Raw genomic sequence first — 25,811 nt, forward strand, 5'->3', positions numbered from 1 at the left:
TATTAGTTGTCACATTTGGGCCGGTGCATCTGCGACTAGTCTCTCGTTCCTGGACAGTTGCATCTCTCTGCATGTATTTTAATGGTGAATGCTCTGACGAATTACAAGCACTTGTACCCCCTTGGCACAAATACCCCCGACAAACCCAAGAAGCAGCTAAATCTCACTCATACACTGGAGAGATTCCAAGGTTTAATCCAGTTGTTTCTTCCCCAGAACTGCTAGACTTCGGGATTCTGCTTTCCCAACTGTACTGACATGCAGAGGTTCAAGTGTAATGTGAACAGGCATCTTGATACTCCTCTTCCTTCATAAATTGCTTGCAACTTATGTCCCCCCCACTGTAGCTCTGTACTGTAAAGTAGTACTGTGTCTTTGGGTGTAAATGGAACAATATATATATATATATATATATATATATATATATATGTGTGTGTATGTATATATAATTTAGACTCGCTACTTGAGCTATGAAATTCTGTGAAATTTGGACGGATTTTAAAATTTTGAGTGTTCCAAATGGGTTGTGCTATTTGAATGTCTTTTGATAACAGTGGTCGTTGCTCCAAAGTTTAGTTTAACCAGATAAAATGATTCTGAGTTATGAATATTTCCATTACGTAATGTTGAGAATACTTCATATAACATGAAAAAGTCAGACGGGGAATAAATTTTAGCCTATCCTTACGTTGTCAACTCGATGTATACAGTCTTTTGTCCTCTTTACTATAATAATATAAATTGTATTATTATTATAATATTCTTATTGGTCTACCGACTTAATTGAATTTAAACCTTAGAATTCACTCTCGTCCGTTCGTATAATCGTCCGTTCGTTCCCAGAATTGTCAATAACAACTTGTTACATTTTTCTGAAATTTTGAATGAAGTTACAACTATCCAAGAGAGGAAATGTAACATTCTGGGACTTTTGGTAAAAATTCTGGTTGCGCCTAAATTGGTCAAAATTGCCCCCCCCAATAGAACTTTCCGGGACATAGAGTCTTATCCGATCATTAGATTTTGCTGAAAATTACCCAAAAGCAAAATCACATGAATATACATCGAAAAACGTAATATTTTACCCTGATAAAATTCTTCCTGCGTCCCCATGAGGTGAAAGAGGTCAAAATGGCCAAAAATAGCACCTTTTGGGACATAAAACATTTTCCCACTATTAGATATTGCTGAAAATTGCTCAAAGGTTAGATACATGAATATACATCTGGCAACGTAATATTTGATCTTGAAAAAATGCTGGTTGCCTTCCCAGAGGATCAAATGGGATCAAATGGCCAAAAGTAGCACTTTTGGGGACATAGAATCTTTTCGACCATTAAATTTTGCTGCAATTTACCCAAAAGCAAAGGATCACATTGATATACAACTGCAAACATTATATTTGAGAAAATGTTGGGGCTTGAGCTCAAGGGTGGTTTAGGGGTGAAAAACACCTTTTGAGGGTAATTTTTATTTTTCTCCTAAAATTCAAGGCATCAGTCGGAGAACGATGTAGGTTTTGGCTTTTTTAATATATTATTTCACATACTAGAGAGTTGTGTTTAGTGATTTATCACCAATAAACCCAGTTGTCTTTATTAGAGACTGCTTACAATAGGTCTTCTAATATTACCTGTACTTTCGTCTTCGATTTCTTTATCATCCTATCGTCTTTGATCGTCATAACCTAGCCGTATTTTTACAATGCAAACTTTTGATTCCAGTAACGCTTGTTCCTTTCTTGTTGAATTATGCAGCCTCAAGCTTTACCTATGTAGTTTCAACACATTTGCGTTTGTCGTTAAATATTCAATTTTCATTTACATTTTCGTTTGCAATTTTTTCAAGTGCTGTTTTTAACGAGACTCACTTCTTATCAAGGTTTGAAGGGTCTCGCAGGTTGAAATTGTATAGAATTTGATTATTTAAGACGGTTCAACAAGAACTTGTTTACATTGGACGTGACAACGACTATGTTTGAGAAAGCTGGAAAGCAGGCCTCCGGCACAGAGTTACATAGGCTAGTAAGTTCTGGAAAATATCGTATTCATAAATGTAGATAACATTCCGCAACCTAGGCTATATCTTATAAACAGAATGATTGCGAAATGAACATATAAATACTAAGTCATGTCGTGATCAGCTGATTAATTAGACATAGCCTCTTCGATCTCCCGTCTGCTCAATCACCAAAATTCCATCCATAATGCATCACAGATTGCCGCCTACAGCTTACTGTTACCTCTCCGCGCGGGTTGCATTCGTTGCCTTGGTTCCCCGGTCAACAAGGCGAATTCTAAATATATTATTTAAAAAAAAGGGGTAGGTGGTCGGCAACAGTCACAAAGTTATTTAGAGAATAGACCGATATCAAAGGAAATGCGCTACTCTTTTCTCCAGATTATTACACTTGCTCTTGATATTTACGAGTTATTCACAGTGGAGCATTAAGTAGTATTTTCATGCCTTTGATCTCACTTGAGCGAGATTGAGCCGTGCCCCTGGACAATATAACGTTTATGACAATTGGGCTTGTAACTAAAATGTAAATATTACAAACAATGATTTTCATATTTGTAGAAATAGCCCCAGCATTCGTCAGCAGTTTCTCAAGAAGGCTGGTCCCTGCATAAACTCATTTCAAAAGGAAAATATTTTTTTATTGCTAAACTCCAACATGCGAAATCTAAATCGCATTTCCTGATAAAAAAAAGCAAATAGATTTATAGCTAAATAATATCCGATTGTAACTTTTCAAATACCGCCTATTAAAAACAACAACTCTTTAGTTTGATTTCGTTTGACGGCATATTAATTATCTATTGATTGGTTAATGCCAAATAAAGGTGTGAGATGTAGATTGTATAAGTACTATAATTAGTGTTAGTATAGAAGGAAACAATAATATCCATAATATTCTTACAGCTTACTTGCCATATATTGTCAGCAGTCCAATAACAATTGCCTAGAAGATCACTTGCAGAATTTGCGAACAAAAGGAAAAGTACGAATGAATCAAGAAGTATCTACTAAAGATTTCTTTGCGGTAATTGTTTGGGACATAAAGCGATAATTATTGAGGTAAATTTCAATTCAGTTATTATTTATATCTTGGATATAAAGAATACCTCATTTTTTATATTTTTATTACATTTTTTATATTTTTATTATAAAATCGATTTTCTTGTTTCCTTATTACTAACGTGGTATTCATTGAACCATATATATATATATATATATATATATATATATATATATATATATATATATATATATATATATATTCTTTCTCCCCAAAACAGTAAATATATATATATATGTGTGTGTGTGTGTGTGTAAAATTTGAGGAGAAAGGTTGAAATAAAAGCGAAAGATAAAATATTATCTAAAATAAAAAGCGGCGTCCGTTTTTTTTCTCTGTATTTTTTTGTATAGGACTTGTCCGTGAATAAATCAATGTCCGAAAAAGAAAGCGATAGCCGGCATTTTTTCTCGGTCAGTTGGATGGTTAAATAGGCAATGGCCAAGTTCTGCCAACAAAATTTCGCATACTGAACATGTAGACGAACACCTGATGGGAAATTTCAGAGGACGTGAGCTGGAAGCCAAATTAAACGAACAAGATCCCCGTCGCTTGAGTGACGCTTTCGTAGAAGTACAGACTTCCGCCCAATAAAAATTGAAGTCAAGTAGACATTTGACATTATTATGCCATGACTTTCGCAGACGAGAAATCTGATCTCGTACAGTTGGGACAGATATTTCAGTTCTAGTCATACGACATCTCTCTCTCCTTCTCACTCTCTCTCTCCTTCTCACTCTCTCTCTCTCTCTCTATATATATATACATATATATATATACATATATATGCATATATATACATATATATACATATATATACATATATATGTATATATATACATATATATATATACATATACATATATATGTATATGTATATGTATATATATACATATACATATATATGTATATGTATATATATACATATATATACATATGTATATACATATATATATATATATATATATATATATATATATATATATATATATATATATATATATATTCTACCTGTCGTCGCTATTCTTTGGCGGAAAATATTTTACCTATGCAAATTTTCTTAAGAATATTTATATTAATCAATTTTCTCATGAGTCAGAAATTGCGCATGCGATGTTTACTGAATAGACGAATGTTTTTAAATGTGTTTAAATCATAAGTAAATGACAAATTTTTATAATTGAAACGAATGTCTGTGTTTATGTGAATATCTGCGTCTGTCTATACATACTTATAAAAATTATTGGACAAAGCTTGAAAAATAGATAGTAGACAGTAAAAATAGTATCTGTTTCGTCGACTTTTAAGGGCATTTGGATTATTCAGACTACTGGTCTTATCTTGATTGATATTTTTTAAAACATTTCTGCATATGTTACCTCTGGCCTTCTTCCCGTGTCTCCTGTAGAACTCGGAGATGTTTTATGTTGAACTCGGGAATCTGCGCAGAACGTTGAAATGATCGATTTATTTGATCCATTAGGAGAACCATGCTTTCGCTTCATCAAATATTGATGAATATAAATTTTAAGCAATTCGCAAGTGTAAACTTAGTATCAGCTCACTTAGGGGTGAAACTTTAACCTCCAGAATTGTGTCATTTCGAACTTAATTCTACCTAGTACTTTGTCGTACTATGATGTTCACAGTGGCTTGGTTGTTAACATGTGTTGAAAACCTAGCGTGGCAAGTTCGAATCCAGTTCAGTCTACAGAAACACTTTTCTAAAAGCAAAACTTGCCCTTGCCTCTAAGTATCTGAAGAGAGTGTACATGTTTTTATATGGTGGCAGAAACTCGATTGAATATAAATTTATGCAACTTTGGGGGGGATTTTACATTTGATTCATTGTAGTGATAAACGAAAACTATCTAATGTTCACTATGATCCATTTTAAAGATAAAATAAAAATGATAAGAATACAGAGAGAAGGCTTGAAGCATTGTGAGTAGTGTGGAAGGAATTGTGTTTGAAGGCTATGACAATGCATTTTGCGGAAAACACCGTGGACACGAATTTCAATTGTTTTCAATTATTTTATTTATCAACATAATATGTCGTACAGGATAGTAGGTGTTGATATCCGGAATGTTCGGGAATAAATCGCCCCGTCAAAGGAAAATTCGAAATATCAACACCTACCGTCCTGTACCGCACATAATGTTGATATATAAATATAACTAAAAATTATCGAAGTTCCTTCAATACTGTCACGATTCTTTTATACACTAAGTCGTGTACGGTGTTTCCCACAAACTGCATTGCCATAACTTCAAACATAACTCCTTAATATAAATACATTTGATATGCAGGCAATTTTTCAGTATTATATTAATGGAAATATAATACGAAGAAAGCATGTTTTTTAAAGAAGGACAGCAATAAAAAAGAAGCTGGCGATGTTAACAAACGTTCACGTTCCACAAATTTAGTTAAACATAGCTTTTTCCTTGTGGCCGTATTTCAGAAATAAAGTTCATATAAAAGGGCTGCAACTTCATCGGAATTTAAGAGGAACATCAAGAATAAAATCGAGAGATAAAATCGCAGTCGAGTGATCCTAGAATTCGCCGTGAGTAATATTTTCGAAATTACAGGAATTTCTGAAGCTGAAAAGAGAAACCATTTAAATATTGTTATTTTTGCTGAATAAATAATTTTCCATTTTTGATTTTCTTTTATGAAAATAAATTTCCATTATTTTCATCTTAAGTTTTCATGTTGAAGTTAATATACTATTAAAAGAAAGAATTTATTTAAGTTAAAAAAAAACACTCGCTAATTCATCAGTGATTTCTTGGCAACCCTGTATGTATGTTATATATTGACCGGACACCACCGGCTAGTCTAATCGATTATTTTTATTATTAGAAAAAGTAAACAATCGGATTTGAGAAAATGTGCATTTACAGCTTGGAATGTTTAGCTAAGAATTTAACTCAAAAATAAAATTAACAAATCGATTTGGTCATTTAAAAATGGATTGGAATTTAAAGATTTTAACTGCCGCGATGTTTGGTTCGCTTTTTTAACGTAATAGTTAGTAAGCAGAGATCAAGCTAATGAGTTGGGGAGAAACGTGTTGTGCGACCCTGTTCGAACAGAAAAGGGAAGGATAAAGAAGATGTAGAAAGAGACACAGAGTGCCAAACTCGGGCAAGGAAATCCATACACCGAATACACCATGTAAAATATAACTTGTTCTTTTATGGTATTGATTAATAAGAATTGATATAAGATTATTTTGGTTAAAGACATATTGTTATCGTTTGATTCTAAAAAGTTGTCTATAAAAGTTTATGTCACGTTTGTGACCTACGTGCATTTATGAAAAAGCGGTCGCACACACATTGGATATTTTATATACATGCAAGACACAATAAATATTTCTACACTATGTATACACACATTTACTGAATATAAAAGACACTGGTCTACACACCACTAGAGAATTGCCAAGAGTAAGAAATACAGAAACGTATATGTATAAAAGACACACACACACACACACACACATATATATATATATATATATATATATATATATATATATATATATATATATATATATACATACCAACCGGCTACATAACGTGTATGAAATAATAAAATAGCAACTATTTATTATGTGATAAGAGGAAAGTGTTCTAGTGTACAATATAACAAAATAAAAATCGGCAGATAAATTTAATTAAGTGTTATTCTTTTTATATTTATAATAGCATCACAAGTAATCTTACGTGAAACATACATACCTGCTAGTTGAAGGAGATATCAAAGTATTTCTAAAGTATATAACGGTATTTATATACTATATACGCATATTTACATAGTATATATGTGTATTTAGATAGTATATATGTATTTATATAACAAGCTTATATAGTATAGAACTGTGTTTATATAAGATATAGCACTATTTATATAGTATATAACAGTTTTTATTTTAAAGTTAACAGTATTTGGGTAATATATAACAGGGTTTCCATAGTATATAACAGTAGTTATATTAGGTATATCAGTATTTATATAGCATATGACAGGATTTACATTGCATATAAGAGTATTTCTATAATACGTAACAGTATCTCTATTATATAATAGTATTTTTATTATATATAACAGTATTTATATGACATATAAGAGTATTTGTATAGTATAAAACCGTATTTATGTAGTATATGACAGTATTTATGTTGTATATAACATTAACCATAATATATATATATATAATAGTATTTGCATTATATATTGCAATAATTATATAGTATATAACAGTGATAATATAGTATATGACATTATATAATAACATTATATTACTAAATGGAATCTTTTCTCCGATTTTTACTACAGTTAATAGATCATGAAAAGTCTTATTCTTAAATGGTTTAACCCTAGACATTAGAATTCACTCCCTATCATTTACTTCACTCACTGTACATAATCTGGAGAAATTTACATATGATGTGAACAGACAACGTCCTGCTTAACTCCCTACAAAGTACCTATGTAATTTGGCACCCAGAGAGTAGCACTATATGTTCAAATGGCAATAGCTCTTGCTAAAGGTGTATACAGCGTAAAAATAATTTTTTTTTTGATAAAACCTTTTTAGTAGAAACTGAACTCTATGTTTAATCATCTGTTATAATGTTTAAAAAGCACTTATTTTGTACATTATTTTATGGTTTACTACGTACTTTTTACTGCGTTTTCAACATCAATTCAACACAGCGCAATTTGGATGTAAAAGGCTACTTTTGGGGGGAAAATTGCAGATGTACTATGTAGAAAGTTTAGCAGCAAGATGTCTGTTCACATTACCCATGAACTTCTGCATGTCAGTAAAACCAGGGACGCCGGGACACGTGGGGAAATCTCAAAGTTTAGCATTGCGAGGGTAGAAGCTATTTAAATAGAAAACATTCTGGCATCTAAGAATTTCTTCGGTGTAGAGGAGTGTTTTTGTTGCTTGTCGGGTTTGTCAGGGGTATTCATGTCAAGAGGATATAAATGTTTGGAGCTCATCGGAACACTCTCAATTAAAATACTGGTGAAAACGTACAGGGATGCAATATTTTGTCAGTGGGACAGAGGTTGAAGTTTAGTTAACAGTGTAAACTGCGACTATTTGATTTAAACCGTTTCTAGGGGTTAAATACTAGTCGCAGATGTGCCAGATCAAATATCGAAACAATAATTAATGCACAGGGGAATAGTAGTCCAGGAAACATCATATTCTACATGATATTTAAAACTATTTTTAAGGCTTTTGTTATAAGCACAAATTAACCACGAGGGTAACAATGAATATAAACATGGTATTCAATTAAATATTTTAGTTGAAGGAATAATCTTATTAGTATCTCTTAATTTCAATAATATATATGTGTGTGTGTGTGCGTGTGTGTGTGTGCGTGTGTGCGTGTGTGTGTGTGTGTGTGTGTGTGTGTGTGTGTGACTTGTATACTTCCAATAAATGACAACTTTCACTTCTGTTTATAGAGAATGTAACTGATCGAATTAATTTCACCACCGTTTCTCATACGTCTCCCCCCCTCTCTCTCTCTCACACACACACTCTCTAGCTTCCCTTGTCCCCTCGCTTTCTATTTTCTCGCCCTTTATTGTCTTTTATCTATTCGCGTCTCATGGAGTTTTGTCTTCGCCAACATCAACACACATTAGACCATTACTGCGATGACCTTGTCTCCGGTGATTGCCGTGTAATGCTCATTTTGTGCAGTTCTATGAGGTGCACGCACCAAGGCTTTGTTTTCAGTCTTTCGGAAATAGCTTAATTTGTTTCAAATCGCCTGAGGCGCCCATATCAGGGAATGCTGACAGGGTTGGCCAGATGTTTTTTACAAGTCAGAGTAGCCTTTCCGGAGTTGGTCGCTGACTTCTCAATCCTACTTTCCGGTCCTGATGTCACAGTTCTTGCAGTGGCAAACCCCTAAATATCTCCAGCAGCAAAATGTGAATTGCATATTTGTCATAGCTATCAGCAATGGATGGTTACAAGCAACTTATACGTTACTAAAACGTGTACAAAAATGTATAAAACTCCTTTATCTAATCTTTTATTATAAACTTGTCACAACTTTCTGGAAAATACTTTATATTGCGTAGGTAGTGCCTTTCAGCATCAAGGCAACGTTATATAGAGCACTCTGGAGTAATGTAATCTGAATCATTATTATTTTTATTGTTTGTGATGTCTAGAAAAATATGTATAAAGACGAAAGATATTTTTAGGATAAAAATATTATGGTAGAAATGTATTAGGAATGTTAACGTAAGAATGTTAAAAGAAACAAGAACATGAGTTATGATTTTAGTAGTGGCATCGGGAAATCTTAATGTTACGTTATGAGATAAATTTTTAGATGTACAGTTTAGTTTAGAGTTTAAGGTAAAACTGAAAAAAGTCGGACAAGTTAACATGAAAGATATCGTCTCCGCGTTTTTAGAAGCTGTGAAAAACGCGATTTTAGCAAGATGTAGAAAATTACAACTTGCAGCTCCGATGGGATATCAAGAATAAACGTATGTAAAATATACTACGTAGTTGTTTAGTTTACTTCGGAGGGGGCTGAACCTGGATAATGAGAATATGACGAAGATACAACTGAGAGAGGTATGTTCTTGACCTGTGCGCTACACATTCTGAATGTTAACGAACTGTTTTACTATATGTGAAACACTCATACACATACATACGACAGTAGAAGAACATTTTAACCCTATGACGTCACGCACTATATACATCACAACATTAAATATACATCGATTAAATAGACGCTATTCATACATCGGCCGACAATATAACAGAAAAAGAGAGTAAATTTATCATGAAGTTTTTTTTTCATAAATGACATTTGTATCACATTACCGCACGACTGCTTCACTGCTAATCACAAGATGATCATCCTTAAATCTAATGTTAACGGATGTTTATCATAGATCACCTTATACGCAAGGAGACGTAGCTCATACCATAAAAAGTGTATTAACTTCTACAGTGTTGCCCATCTTTCGTCTGGACTTATTAGCATTTATACTCGAATGGGTTTTGGCCTTGTTTAATGATGATCCTAAATAGCAAAAATAGAATGTTGCTCTTTCCACTCGTGACCTTTCCCATCCCTTTGTTCTCGGTTGTTATCGCTTTTATGTTATTCTCTCTTAATTATGAACTTCGTATAATAATGTAGATATGCAACTGTAGTGGTCAGGTGACTTCTTGGGCACATCTGTCTCGGATATACGCGCCTGAATGTGCGACTAACTTTTCCGGCTCCTGCGCTGGTTGTAATCGAGTTTAACGCTTTGTGCACAGCCGAAATTCCCTTCTGAACATATATGCTTTGCAAAGTAAACACCTGCGTCGATACTGGTTTGCATCATATTGCATTTTGCCCAAACCCAAACGTAGATTCCAGCTTTTTTCTTTGAACACTATGTCTATAGAACTCTCTTTCGTTTCCCTTCTTTCCAGCTGACTAAAATATGAGTGTCCTCTTCAAGTTCATCGTAAACAAGTTCTTCATGAGCCATCCCCTTAAATAATCCAATTTACCAAATTTCCACTACTAATGATTTCTATGATATCGTCCCATAGACTACCGTACACTTAATAACCTTTATCCTCGCCGATGTCATATCAAAAACTACTGTGTATTTTACATGGTGGGGTGGTCGGATTGTGCAGTAATATAATTTGTTACATTAATTTGCTATGTTAGGCTGTGTAAGATGTTAACTTTGGTCAGAATCGCTTGTTCCTTCTTTCGTCGAATTATTTCGATAATCAATTATCGATGATTATCGAAGACATTTCGACAAAACACCTATCTACGAACACAGCCATCCACATAAAGTGCATTTGTTTAAAATTTCATAAAAATTAACCCATCTATTTTCGAGTCGATACGGAACACGGACTCACAGAAACACAAAGGCACAGACAAAGTTAATTAATTATAGACTTTTGAGAAATTGGCCCAGGGAAGTGCCAAGTATATTTCTATCTAACAATTTTAGCTAAGGCTTTGTCTTTCATTTTTCTGATCCTTATATAGTTGAATTATCTTTTGTAATTATAAACTTTTTAGAAGTCGGATAAATTTAGTTTCTTTTTATTTAGTTATTGTTTTTTTCCAGGAATTTAAACTGCATTCTTTATACATATATTTTACATTTTTTTTACTCAAAGCTACTTTAAAATATATATATATATATATATATATATATATATATATATATATATATATATATATATATATACTAGACTACCCGTGACCCGTTGGGTCAGTATGTTATATTAGTTATGGAATTCATGTATGAGCGTGACACTTGTGGCGTAAAGAAAATAGTTTTTTTGACATAATAGAAACATTTGTATGAAAGTATATTAAAATGAAAAAAGAATATAGATAGATTTCTATGAGTCGTTCTGTTTATTATAATTGATTATGTTTGATAAAAAGTTTACAGTTACTGAATTATAAGTGGTTGACCATACTTATAGGTAAATGTGCACTGAACAGATACCATAATACTTATTATAGTTAAATTCAATTTTTGTATATATCTGATTTTTGTTTTTTACATAATCCTATCTGTATTACATTTAAGTTATTTTAAACCCCACTCTTCCCATGTTAAATAATAATTTCGAAATAATAACGTTAATATTTCAACGTCCCGATTGTTCTTTTGTTTTTTGTTTATTTTAACCCCCACTCTTCCCATGTCAAATAATAATTTCGAAACAATAACGTTAATATTTCAGCGTCCCAATTGTTCCTTTTTTTTCGCGTTTAAAGTTTCCAAATAAACAATTGTTAATACTGTCTGCTTTTTGTTTAACAGCGTTCATTTCTGTATTACGTTTAAGTTATTTTAAACCCCACTCTCCAATTGTTTAATAATAATTTCGAAATAATCACGTTAATATTTCGGTGCGCAGGTTATGTGAGCATGCGCAACCGGATGTCGTAAACCGGAAAGTTGGTTACATACATCGTTACAAGGTCATTTGAGTTATATATATATATATATATATATATATATATATATATATATATATATATATATATATATATATATTTGTTTAGAGGATAAGTATTCCGTGCACATAAGTCTACGTTTATCGTTGATGATCAAGTATTATTATTACAGCCTAAAGAGTTGACCTATTGATACTTAATTGTTTCGTCAGAACCAATTCATTACACAATGAGATGATAAGAAAGTGTAGCTTTTTGTATGCAATATCAACGCGAAATATTCGGCTTTACAATTAGTAATTGAATGGTATTTTCACGAGCGACAGAATATCTCTGAAGGCAAATTAACTTGGCGCCATGATTGATATTACTTTTTACATCATTAAAGAACAAAGATAATTCGTTACTCAGCTAAGAGCAATTCATACGCTAACATGAAATACACAAGTATTAGTCAAATAGCCATAAATTCGCATTGTGTATTGAAGTATGAATGTATGGACTAGTTAAACTTGGCTTTATATATATATACATATATACATATATATATATATATATATATATATATATATATATATATATATATATATATATATATATATATATATATATAGCAGGAAAATTACACGTTGTCGAGTAAAAAAAGTTATTATACAATATAAAAACTCTTAATTTTTTTTTTAGATTAGAATTGGTTAATAGTATTATTTGGATTATTCGAACTACTGTTCACATCTTGAGTGTGATTTTCACAACGTTTCGGTCGCTGTAATATCCGACCTTCTTGAGGGGTATCTTGTCGAACTTGGATAAGTTTCTATCCAACTCAGGAATTTGACCGGTATTTTGAACGGAACATATTTTGTTATTTAAAGGACGTAGCAAGCTCTTTGTTCCATCAGTCATGATTAGATAAAGCCCCTCAGTTATTCGCAATTGTGTTTTTCCGTCGCCAACACTGAGAATGGAACCTTCAATCTTGAGGAGAATATCAGTTCTACACTTGATATTTTCCACGTATTCTAACTACTGCGCCACGGCTTTTTGCGGATCCGTCACGTGAATTAAATAAAAGGTTTCATTCGAAAATCCGGCCATTCCCAAGTTAGACAGAAAGAAGTTCGAGTTCCATAAAATACGTCTGAAGAAGGTCGGGGGTGACATCGACCGAAACGTTGTGGAAGTGACAATCGAGATGAGAACATTATTCCGAGAATCCAAATAACGTATAAACTCTTATTCACATATATTACATCATATTTTATTTACTTCAATATATTTTACTTCGTGCAGATATATTATCTGTTATTACAAAACAAATTCCCTATTAAATATTATATTGTACCTAAAATATGGTACTGCTTTTAAAAGATTTAAAAATAACTTGGTTACGATCAGATAGAATCGAAATCAAAACATTTAGCGATCCAGCCACGTTCCCTATCGTTTGAGCTATCGACAGATAGATAATAAAAATTTAAAATCAAACCACAGCAAGATATAAATTATTTGCGCATGCGTAAAATTAATGTACATGTATCTGCAAGTTGTAATAAAAATGTGCATTTGAACTTGTTGACATATTTCTACACGCGTTATTCATACATCAAAAATATTTATTCGTTATGAAATATCCTTACTATATGATAACTGTTTCCATGTGCACAGTAGCTTAAGATTTCATCGATTAAATATTGTAAGACAGAAAAAGACATGCATACATCTAACGTTTCATTTATATAGATTAATGTAACTATTATTCTTATTTTTTTCTATCTTATTATAAACTCGGGATAACAAAATGTAAAAGCTACAAAAACAATAATAAAATAATGCATTTAAAATTAAAAGTATCGAAACTAGCATGCCGCCCGGCGTTGCCCGGTCTAACAAATACGCATAAATATTATATTCTAATTAATGCAGAATTCTTATTTAATATAAACAAAAATACCTTAGCGTACCGTTATTTTTTTTTAATAATAAATTAAGTAAAAATTACAACTTAAACAACCTGAGATATGCGAGTATCATGTTATTTCTTCAACAATTTGCTTATTTTAAGTAAAAAAAAAATACTCGAGCTAAGATCGAAATCATAACCTAAAGATAGCGAGTCAAATACGATAACCATTACACCAACTTGACATGATTTTGAAAGAGTGTTTGCAAACCAACTCATATTTAACATAAGAAAGCTGTTATGTTTCACGGCCGCATATGCGCAGTCGTGACACAATAGAAAACATTAAAACATTCGATGCCTCCCGCGTATCAATTTGTCAATTTTAACCCATTAGCAGATCTTCTTTCCGGATAAAACCGGTTAAAAAGTTTTCCACATATCTGAATACTCTATATACCAAATTTTACGTCTGCAGATAAAAAATAAAGTGAGTATATAGGTTGAATAGTGTCCTCACGAAGACACACATTTTCACTTTTATAGACATATAGATAACAATAATAATTATTATTATTATTATCCTCTATTTATTTATAATCAAGTTGCATTTGCTTTTCATAATCAACTAAGTCATGCATACCAAAAAACTCATCCTATGGTAATTGCATCTGAAAACGCCCGGTTCCAACCCTGTATAATTTTATTCAATCGAAGTAAATGTCCCTTCACCCTTTTTCTTCAGTTCATACCGTTTTATTCCCCTCACACTTTCTGAATACCATGATAACAGCACGGCTTCCTTTAACCTGCATATTTGTTTGCGTTAACCCCATCAAAATACGCACGGTGTTTTGATTTTGCTTTTTGTTTTAATCTATATGCGCTATTTTGTACTCATTCTTCAAGTTCTAGATGCCTGAACAATATCGCTATGCTTATAATCTTTCGAACTATTTTAGATGTATAGAGATATTTTCAGGCTATTCGCTAAGCCACTGAGGAAAAGGACGAAAAGGCTTCTTTTTTTTCTCACCTTAACACCAAACAAGGCATATTGGCACTTGGACGTAAGAGACCACTAATTAGGATCATGCTCAAGAAAGATTACCATGTTGGTCTACGTTGCATTTTAACTTCTGCATATCAGTACAGTTTGAAAAGCAGGTAGGAGGAATAGAATTCCAAAGTCTGGCTAGTCTAGGAAAGAAGCTAGTTGAGTAGAAAGCTTTCAACAGTGAATGCGTGTGATTTTGCGGCTAATCGGGTTTGTCGGGGATGGGTACGTCGAGGGGGCACAAGTGCAATGAGTTCATCAGAGCACATTCAATTAAAATACTTGTAAAATAGGCACAGGGATGCAACATTGCGGCGATGGGTCAAGGAGTTGGAGCCCAGTTAACAAAAGAGGATCATTTTTAACCCTATCTAAGAGGGAGAGACTAGTGGTAGCTGCACAAGCCCAGATGTGACAACAATACTCCATCCAGTTTAAATTTCAGTTAATTTCACTTATAATAGATCCCCACCGTATAATGCTGTTAGCAAGGAGCATCAAGCGCCATTTCTGGTATGTGTTTGTATCTCTCAAATCAAGATTGAATCTAACTCTCTCGGCGCGTTTACGAGCATATTAGCTAATATGGAAAAATGGTAATTCATGATGCGCATTAATCACTTATGTGTCTGTCTCTTCAATATGGAAATAATAAAAAAGAACTGACAGGGCATACATTATTTTAAGCCAGTAAGCGACTAAACTATAGTGTCAATATGGTATTATATAACTCAGCTATGCTAGTGAACCTCCTGCAGGAATAAGCTGATGTAGTGTATAAATTTATCTCTTCTATTCGCATAAATATTTAAAATCGTCTGTAGTCTCGACCCTGGGAGGATATTTTGATTTACAACTGAAAAAATGCCAGTCGTTCATTGTGCGACTATCACTGGTCATCCGCAGAGAATCGACGCGTGCATAGTCATCGGTTTCCTGATACGAATGCTTGCTTCCGAATAAGTTATGGCTCACTGCCAACATCAATAATCAGCCGTGGTCATCTGTGGCTTGAGAATATTACTTGGCAATAAGTGGTGGGGAAATTATTTCCACTAAATATCCAATGTAACTTTTACTGCTGGATACTGTGAGTTCACATACCGAAATAACACACCGTTTTGCCTCTATATTTTCCAATGTGATAATATATAAGTAAAGAGACTTATTGTTTTTGTTATGTATGGAGATTTTCTTAATCGATATGTAACAATTCCTGGATTTCAAATGAAGGAAAACGTAAATTAATGAAGGAAGTGCGTGTGCCCTTACGACGTAGAGATAGTCTATAATTGTATGAAGAGTCTACTTCATATGCGTCTAAATATCGCCAAATTTTAATCTTGCTGAACGTCCGTTATTTAACAAGAACCAGCAAGTTCAACGCATGAATAATTGAATTATTTTACTTAAAACTACATAATTTTATAACGACGTTTGCTGCGTGACGGTGGCTAAGTAGTTAACGACATTGACTCAATGCTTAGGTGTGCCAAGTTCGAACCCAAGTTGTTTCACATACACATTTTATTAAACTCACATTGAGTCTGTGTCTAGTCTGCCGAGAAGGAAGTAAATGAAATAACTAAATTAGAATCGTTAGAATGGAATTACACAATAATAGAATAGAAAATAGAATACATACCGGTTCGTTGATTAATGAAATTGTTTCGTATGAAAGACTTGGTAGTGTTTGGTGATTACCATTGTTCGTTTGTTTAAGTGTATTTTGCAAATAAACCTCCCTTCTTCATTTTACTTATTAACAAATCAATGTGGACAACTGTGTAGTAATTCAATATAGAACACTGAAAGAAACATAGCAAACATAATTACATGGATAACGGTTTTATAGCGAACAACATTTACCATATAATCCCGTTTTCGTGATATATGTATCAGATTTTAAAATCTTCCTAAAAGCAATGCTAACTATAGTTTGAATGTCACTTGCTTCATTCTGTTAAAAAAGGGCAATGCCTAAGTGGTATAGCTAATAAAATTCAACTATGAATTCAAATATATTCTACGTAATACTCTTACGAAGGACATGAACCGGAAATACAGCTACGAATAAAACACTATTTTTTTCCAGTAAAAAAAAGTCTACGATGAAACAATTATTTTTTTATTTAGATTTTTTAATGGACATCTGTTATGTTTTAGAAAAAAAACATGTCAATGCTTGCTAATTCGCAGTAGAATCCCGGTATATGGCATTAATCAGTTCAGGGTTGGGATCGAGAGGTGTAATCGCGGTATTGTGGGGCCTAAGCAAAACTTTACAAAGCACATATAGTAAGAAAATACAGTATAGTATATGATACATATGTATATAATGAAATAACATTATAAATAATACCGTAAATCGGGGCAAATACCATAACAATGGCCTCAAAAGCATCGTAACCTGAAAAGCCGTACCCCTGGGCCACCGTATTCCGTGCCACCGTATTCCGTGCCACCGTACTCGGGGTTATACTGTAGCTTGAAATTCTCTTTTTCCCAAAAAGATTGATCAGGTTTGCATCCTCGCGTATGTAATTTAAATATATAACTGGCGACCATTATTTATCCAACGAAGTCACATAGAAAAGGGATGCTGCTCATACAACCTTCTTAGTAGAATGTAGCGTGATATTTGTAAATTATTTTCTGAATATATTAACTAATTGTTGCATTCAGTTTTGTATTCTGTTGATTTTTATATGGCGAAACATTTATAATTATTTGCACCCATTAGAGATGTGCACGCAGGTTATCGTCAAAGATTACTCACATTATTATTGCTGGTATTCTTGTTGTTATTGTTGATTTGTTATTATTATTATTATTATTATTATTATTATCATTATTATTATATCAATCACTAAGAGTTTCACAGAGGCCATCATAATGCTACTGACAACAATCGATAGTGTTCTTTCGAGTCTCCGTGACATGTCTAGCCATATATCAAGAACTCTCCAGTTCTTACAATACACTTTGAAAAATAATTTGTTTAATCACAACTATTTGTCATTGATTTTTCACTAACAATTGTTATCAATTTTTACTAGAATTTTGTAGGCGATAAACTTCCCCAAGGTCCAGTGAAGATCAATTTCTATCCGTGTTCTTTTAATCCTTATTCTCGAGTATTTGGTCTGTATCCAGTCGATGCCAACACTATACTTCTGGGTGTATATTATTTATTATTATTATTATTATTAGTAGTAGTAGTAGTAGTAGTAGTAGTAGTAGTAGTAATAGCAGCAGCAGTATCTGTTTTATAAAAAGTAGGACCACTGGGTGCTAGAAATAGATGCAAGATATTACCGCTGTTATACACCCAGAATCGGCGAAGTCTGCTTCAAGTAAAAAGGGTCGTTCCTTTTTCTGTACCTTCGCACTCCAGGCAGTAAGGATCAGTTCTCATTCTATCTTTGGTTATCAGGTTCCGGAAAAAGTTCTTTGTTGTTTAGATATCTCTGGCAAAGAAAGTTCATTGTTGTTTAGAAATTTCTGGCATGGTGTCATACTCCACGAGGAGCGCAACCCTGCAGTGGCTACTTTTTTCCCCTTGCCAAGGATGACCAGTCCAGTGAGGCGTTGTTGAAATTGTCTCTGTAAGATTGTATTCCGAGCGGTATGCCCCGTCATATTTTTGGGGAATATTTTTTCTATCATTGATTGAGTCATGTTTTAAGGAAGCAACCTTCTTGCAAGGGGATGCATTTTTGTATAAGCCAATCCTGTGTAGAGAAATGTACTCCACTCCGCAGCGTAATTTGTACTCGCGTATTCTGCGTTCTCTTTTTCATGTTTGCGCCAGTCGAAGTATATAGGCATGAGGATTTCAAATATCACAATTTCGACATCGTGGGATGAGGAAGCTGCTTTTCATTCGAAAAAGTGATGTGAAAAGCGTCAGGAGTAAGAAATTGAATTGAGTGGGAAAGGTAGATGAAGAGTGTTACAAAAAAGAGAAAGCATTTGCTTCCTATTGTCGCTATGGCGAGGAGGTGAATGCAGGTTAGATAGCTTTAGAGACACCTCATGTAACAGCTACCAGCAAAAATAAATTGAGATGCAGCTCCGCATGTAGGTTTAAAAATGACAGAAGGATAGCAAAACTTTGGGTAAAAAGTGTGAATAATTAAATAGATATTACACGCCCATCTTTTTCAGGAGTTATGGCTCGATCCAGTGCTATAAATTATCTTCTTTTGACGTTTGCAAGATAAATCGTTTCTGCGAGATGTTTAATTCTGCGTTATTTATCGACCATCATTGCAAATTATTATGTATGCTCACAGCACCTGTTTTACATTGAGCTATCGTTTGTAACGATATTTGTTTTCTCTGGAATTTTAGTGATTATAAATGTCCGTAGAAACTTTTCTATCTTCAAAAAGCTTTAGGATCATATTATTGTGACACACACAAGTATTACTGATATTATGCTATAATGTCTTTTTTTGTCATGAGACTGGTGTGGGTTAGATTATGGGATTCGTGTTTTATACCCATATAGCAGGTTTAATTTTCATTTAAAGAAAGCCAATGAACAAATATTGGTATTTTGGTAAGTTAATGAAGAATTAACCTTGGATATTATGAAAGTTGTTTGTGTTATGTTTATAATAATATCTGATATCCACAATGTCAAATGATACCATCAATTTGGGAAGCCCGAGTGAGTAACTTCTGTACATTCATGGAGAGTATAGTTTGACACAAGATTTGCTCAATCTAATCGTCCTCCCCTTTAGAGACAGCATGGCTAGTGTCCAGTCGCAATGCTAAGTTAATGTTGACAGGGATCAACACTAGACTAAAGTGGAAAGCTCCCTGCCTACAGCATATTGTATTCGCAACGACCCGTGGGTCTGTGGTCTAAGTACTCGGAAAGATCAATTATAAATGTGATATTCTCTTGAAGGTTGAAGGTTCAATTCTCAGTGTAAGCGAACGAAAAATAAATTTGCGATTTTCTTATGACCTTTATCCAGTCATGGCTGACACAACAAGAGCATGCTATCTTTGTGAAGTAAATAAAGGGCTCCGTTCGAAATTTCGTCTGAATTGCAGACTTCGATAGAAAGATTCCCGAGTACGACAAGATACACCTGAAGAAGGTCAAAGGTGACATTGACGGAAACGCTGTGAAACTAACAATCAATATGAAAACAGTAGTCCGAAGAACTCAAATAACGAATAACAAATCCTCTCTAAAAAATGCAGAAACCTAATAATCCCAAACAGTTCACATTTCAGTACTCTCCAAATATTACGTCGCTTCGTTTATCTAAAAGAAATCAGTACATCGAATTGATTAAGCCATGAATGTGCAAATATAATATAACCGTTTTAAACATTGTTTTGTAATATTTGTTATTTTTTCTCGTATATTTTATTATCTTTGATTCAGTAATTAATTGTGTCATTTTTTTCTTGTTGCAGATGTCGGACCAACGGAAACCCCAGGTGCCACCTTATTCCCTGTTATGGTTTGCAGGTAACCAGACAAACTATCGTCACCATTATGACTCTCTACGCGTAGAAAGGGATAACGGAGAACTTAGCGTTTTCTTTGGATCGCCAGAGCACCTTTCTGACACGGTTATCATAACCGACCGTTCAATTGCCGCGTGCGTGTGTCTTCTCAACTTCATACTGCTTCTTGGACTCTGCTGTGTAAAAGCAAAGGATAAAAAACTATTCCGACTTCATCTAGTGAACTTAACTCTCATCAGTATCTTGTCCGGCGTCGTGATCCTAGCCTATGCCCTCTACGAAAAAGTCCAAGGTGTTCATAGATTCGACGACCTCACTTGTAAGATATTTGCTTTTGCCAGGTCAGTATTAAACGATGCCCTGCCACTATGCTTGTTGGAGATACACCTTGACCGTTTCTTCTGTTTAATATCGCCAGACACTTACCGGCATCCGGTTCATCGTGCCATTGGGGCAATTATGGTTTTCATGCCGTGGGTGGTTGGCATGGCTATGACCCTGCCGGAAATTATATTACAAGGTGTGAAACTTCCGAATGCAGACGACCCGTCGCTTTTCGGTTGTAAAGTAGACGTCAGCGAGGATATGTCTCGCCTAACGCAGATAGTGCGCTATATTCCATCCGGATTGGTTGCTGTTAGTTTCATTCTTACGTTGATCGCCGTCTTTGTCCTTCTATCACCACATTGCTCACCCGATCGGGACGATCGCGGTTCGCTGCTCAACTCGATGGTCGCCCTCCTCTTGGTAGACGTTTTCTTCTTCCTCATGCAAATGATTACGCGAACAATAAGCCTTGTAGCTATCATATGCCCATCAGGGGTATGTCCCCGGGGACACTTATACAACATTCACGAAACGATGCTCTCCCGGTGGCTGCATAGTGCCAACCCGGGATTGAACCCGATTCTTTGGCTTTGTGATCGCGATATACGACGAGGTTATCAGGCTCTCTGCTGCCTGGAATGTATTACCAAGAAGAAGCGACGGACAGGATAAGCTGTTGTGGAATATACAGGATTGACAAGGCGTAAGTATATGTTCTGCCAATATTTTGTTTTTAACAATTATAGCGACTTCAACTTTTGGAACTCATCAGAATAAACATTGTTAAATTATCTAGAGATCCCGACGAAAATCTAGGCTGCGGCACAAGAATATGCCCAGACGTATTGATTTAATTGAAATATGTTTATTTAAAAAAATAAAAGATAACTATGTTTATTTACAGAAACTATATATTAATAGGGTAGCGTGTTTTATTTATTTTGGATGTCGCGTTTACATCCGAGTGACTGTCGTTTAATTTTTATGGATTTTTATTTCTTGTAATAAATAATTTTACCAAAAATTCTTCATAAGTTTCTGTTTCGGTTTAGATTATAGCAGATGGCACTTCAGTAATCTATGTTTTATAAATAATGTTCTCAATAATTCTTTATAAATTTTGGTTTGGATTTCGATTGTCACTGAAGGAACTCAAGTTGCATATATATATATATATACAAACACACACACACACACACACACACACACACATATATATATATATATATATATATATATATGGTTTCGATTGAACAGAAGTAATATGAATATATATTTTTCTTTCTGAAATCGCAACTTTTTAATATATAAACATCGATAGGACATTATAATGATATATATGAAACCTACAAGAATTAAAATATTACTTAAACCGTACTTTACGACCGGATAGCTTGGATAAATACTTTTGTAGTTTTAACAAAGAGAGCGACAATAATATAAGAACGTATCCATTTAAGCTGAACGTCTACAGAATGTCAACGTTAATATATTGCATATGAATGAGCACCTTGTGAAATTTCCACAGATCCCGCTAGTTAAAAATTAATAAGTTTATTTACAGAAATATTTTAATTAATATGTTTATTTAATATTTACACACACACAAATAAATGCATATATATATATATGTGTGTGTGTGGGTGTGTGTGTATGTGTGTGGGTGTGTGTGTATGTGTGTGCGCGCGCGTGCGTGTGTGTGTGCAAGAGATCAAAAATTAAACGAATCAGAAAGAAGATGAATGAATGTTTAAATTAATGGGCATATAATTAATGAATGCCTGAAAACATATTACAAATATAAAATTCCGCCACATAATACAGACAATAAACGTAATGTAAAAAATGTGAGTTCATTCAAACTTAATTACACTATATAATAAACACGAATCAGGAAGGACCCGAAAAGACTATGTAAAGGAAAGTTCTACAGCAAATATTGAGATTAAGTAACACTTTTATTCCGACGTGTTTCAAACCAATAAGTAGCTTTGATCTGTAAGTACACAAGTTTGCAAACATGTTTTTTTTAATTGTTTCTCTTGTTTACCTTTAAATGTATATATGAACATGTCTTAAATGTATAGTTATTTGGAACACACTTTTACGTTCTTTTGTATGTGTAATAAATATGATCAAGAACACATTTTAAGTTTATTTTGATGCTGACAGTCCTTTTTTAACCAGACTAATTCTACTAAGCAACACAAGACATCTTTATCATTTAGTAAAGCTAGACCAAATGTTCTGTCTCTTCAAACCTCGTGCTAACATTTTGTCAACTGATCTGCATTCTTCCCTACACAAAATCTCTAATAGAGAATATTTAAAAAACGCGAATTGCTGTGTTATTGTCAAGTGATTTTTTATTTTATTCCTGTTACAGGTTATTCGTACACTTATTTTAACAGAAGTATTTCCTATCACTATAAAGCCGTCGCAAACGACCATTTCTTCCTCCGCAACTGCCAGAAAGGGAGGAAGATCCAATTTCCCTGAAGTAGATGTTTAAATGATTATCATTTTTAACTAACAATAGTTTTAAATCCACATTTAGATTCTTGATATAAGTGTTGATTATTTCGTTTCTATGTATTACCACAGAGCGAAGCAAGTGTTTTCATCTCTATTCTGTTATTCCAGGCTAAGACCTGAGTTACTGCAAAATTTTCATCAGTTTACAATGACCAGTCATGGAATGGAAAAATGGAAATAGAATAGCAATAACCCTATGCGAGTTTAATCGGCTTCCTCCAAAGGATGAAGTGGTATTGGAGTATGAAATTCACAAACGGTATCAATTCCTATGTTATGGGGAGATGACGACGTTAGATTTTTACAACTCTTGAATAGAGACTCGACGTCCTCATACATACAACGCCTGGAGTTCTTAAATTGGTCATCCATATGGTACTGACCAGGCTCAGTGATGCTTAACTTCGGTGTGTCAACGTTATTCTTCGTTATTACCAGTCATGCGTTGACAATTAAAAAAGGAAGGTTAACCTGATTAGTTGATATGTGTTTAAAAACTGGATCGCGAAATTTATAAAGTTCCTGAACTGTTTTAATGCCGCTCTTTCTCTAAAATGTTTATTTTAGATATAGATTTTAGTGAAGGAAATATTGAAAACATAGTAAACATAGAATTTTAGAAATAATTGAAATTGAAGAATATAAACAACTTTAAGCTTTTCTAAGCAAAAGAAAATACTGTGCCTTTGAACGCAGTTGTGTTATAAACGTGAATTTCGATATTAAAAATGTGACGTCGTTTATAGTGTTTGGGGTTAGTTAAACATAAAGCAAATATTGTTTGGGGTTTTGATACTTTAACCCTGAATATTTTAGGCATCATTACAAACTCGTCTGACAGGCTGTGCTATGGGGCAGAAACACTGACAAAGAATGGTGCGTTTTTCTACTGAAGCGAAGTTATGTCAGCGCATTTCTGTGAATATCGGCACCTCGGTATTATGGTGAAAATTTATCTAAAGGTGCATTTACATTCCCGATTATGAAAATATATGTATACTAGATGATGTATACTAGAACCAGGCAAACTCACATACCTCGTTGTTTAAGTAAGGACATATTTGGTCTTTAAAATTGTTGTTTGTATGTAAGATTAAAGAGTCTCGTCACCATCTTAGGTTTTGAACTATTGAACAGGTTCCAGATGTACAATATTTGGGAGGCAAGAGATTTTGTGCATGGATAGCATGATCAAGAATGGGCCTAAAAAGATGAACAGTAAGTGACGAAAAGCGAGTCATCTTGGGCTTAGCACTCACCTGGTTTTGCATGCTATCTTGATACAATTACCTATTGGTTAAAAGGAGTTGTTCATGACGTTGCTAAAATCATTTGCATTTGCTACGGCATTGAAATGCTGAGGCATTTGGTAGAAAGTCGATGAAAATTATTGTATTTTGTAGAGTTAAAAACTAGTACATAACTAAAAGCCAGGACCCGGTTATTGAAGTTGAATTGGAGAAATAATTTTCGCCATGGAATATCGAGGTGTAATTTAATTAAAATTTCTGCGTCGGAAAAAATGTTTTTCACACTTTTTTTTATAAAACGATATTCTTCTTCATAATGACATATTTTATTCTTTTCTTTTCTTCTTTAATTATGTTATAAAAATACATTCTCGGTGTATTTTATTACATTTCCAATATTCCCATCCCGATATCGATTACACAATCAAGATTTCAAAAGATATATTGTAAAGCGGCCACTTATCGATCCATTGAACTAATTTGAACGCTTGCAATATTATATCAATATACAAATATCTTCAGTTAAATATTCGTTAAAAGGAAGTGTTCACAACTTTGCCAAATGTGAGATCACCTTTAACTATTAAAGTGGTTGTGAGGTTTGCCATTTTCTTTTTATTATTATTATTATTATTATTATTATTATTATTATTATTATTATTATTACCTTATGAGAGTCTACTGTGATATGCGCCAGATTTATAAGGGCGTATTCCATGGGGAGTAGTGTCAGAAGATGGTTACGTGTATTACATTTAAATAAGTGCATATTAGTAGAGTAGAACAAATAAGGAACACCAAGGACATTACCGATGAGAGAACATCGAGGACATTACTGATGAGAAAACTATGAGTGTAGACATTTTTTTGTAAGTCGGGTTATTCAATGATATTTACGTTGAATGGAAGTAAAGGATAGTAATCTCGTCAGAACACATTTCATGAAAGTATTTGTAAAACAATCACACTGCGGCGATGTGACAGCAGCTAAAGCTTGACAGATATTGCGGGATGTATTTAATTACAGCCTCTTGGTTTAACACCTGATGTAAGCGGCAAAAAATAATTATTGATGTGCTACAGCAAATATAACCTCAACAGTTCATGTATGGATGAATGGATGTTTTATCGAGAAATATAATAC

General features: G+C 33.6%; 1 protein-coding gene across 2 annotated transcripts in view; it reads left to right on the forward strand.

Moving 5' to 3' along the window:
* The window catches only part of LOC145269567 (neuropeptide FF receptor 2-like), a 390,189-nt gene that overhangs the window by 272,099 nt on the left and 92,279 nt on the right, over nucleotides 1-25,811 (forward strand). For both annotated transcript variants that reach the window (XM_080125311.1, XM_080125318.1), the window contains exon 2: nucleotides 20,502-21,585. In XM_080125311.1, the coding sequence (XP_079981437.1) occupies nucleotides 20,502-21,554 (1,053 nt within the window). In that variant the 3' untranslated portion in view covers nucleotides 21,555-21,585. The remainder of the gene's footprint in view (nucleotides 1-20,501; nucleotides 21,586-25,811) is intronic.

This window comes from Euprymna scolopes, chromosome 4 (genome assembly GCF_053919585.1).
Source record: "Euprymna scolopes isolate OS-2025 chromosome 4, ASM5391958v1, whole genome shotgun sequence".
Taxonomy (NCBI): domain Eukaryota; kingdom Metazoa; phylum Mollusca; class Cephalopoda; order Sepiida; family Sepiolidae; genus Euprymna; species Euprymna scolopes.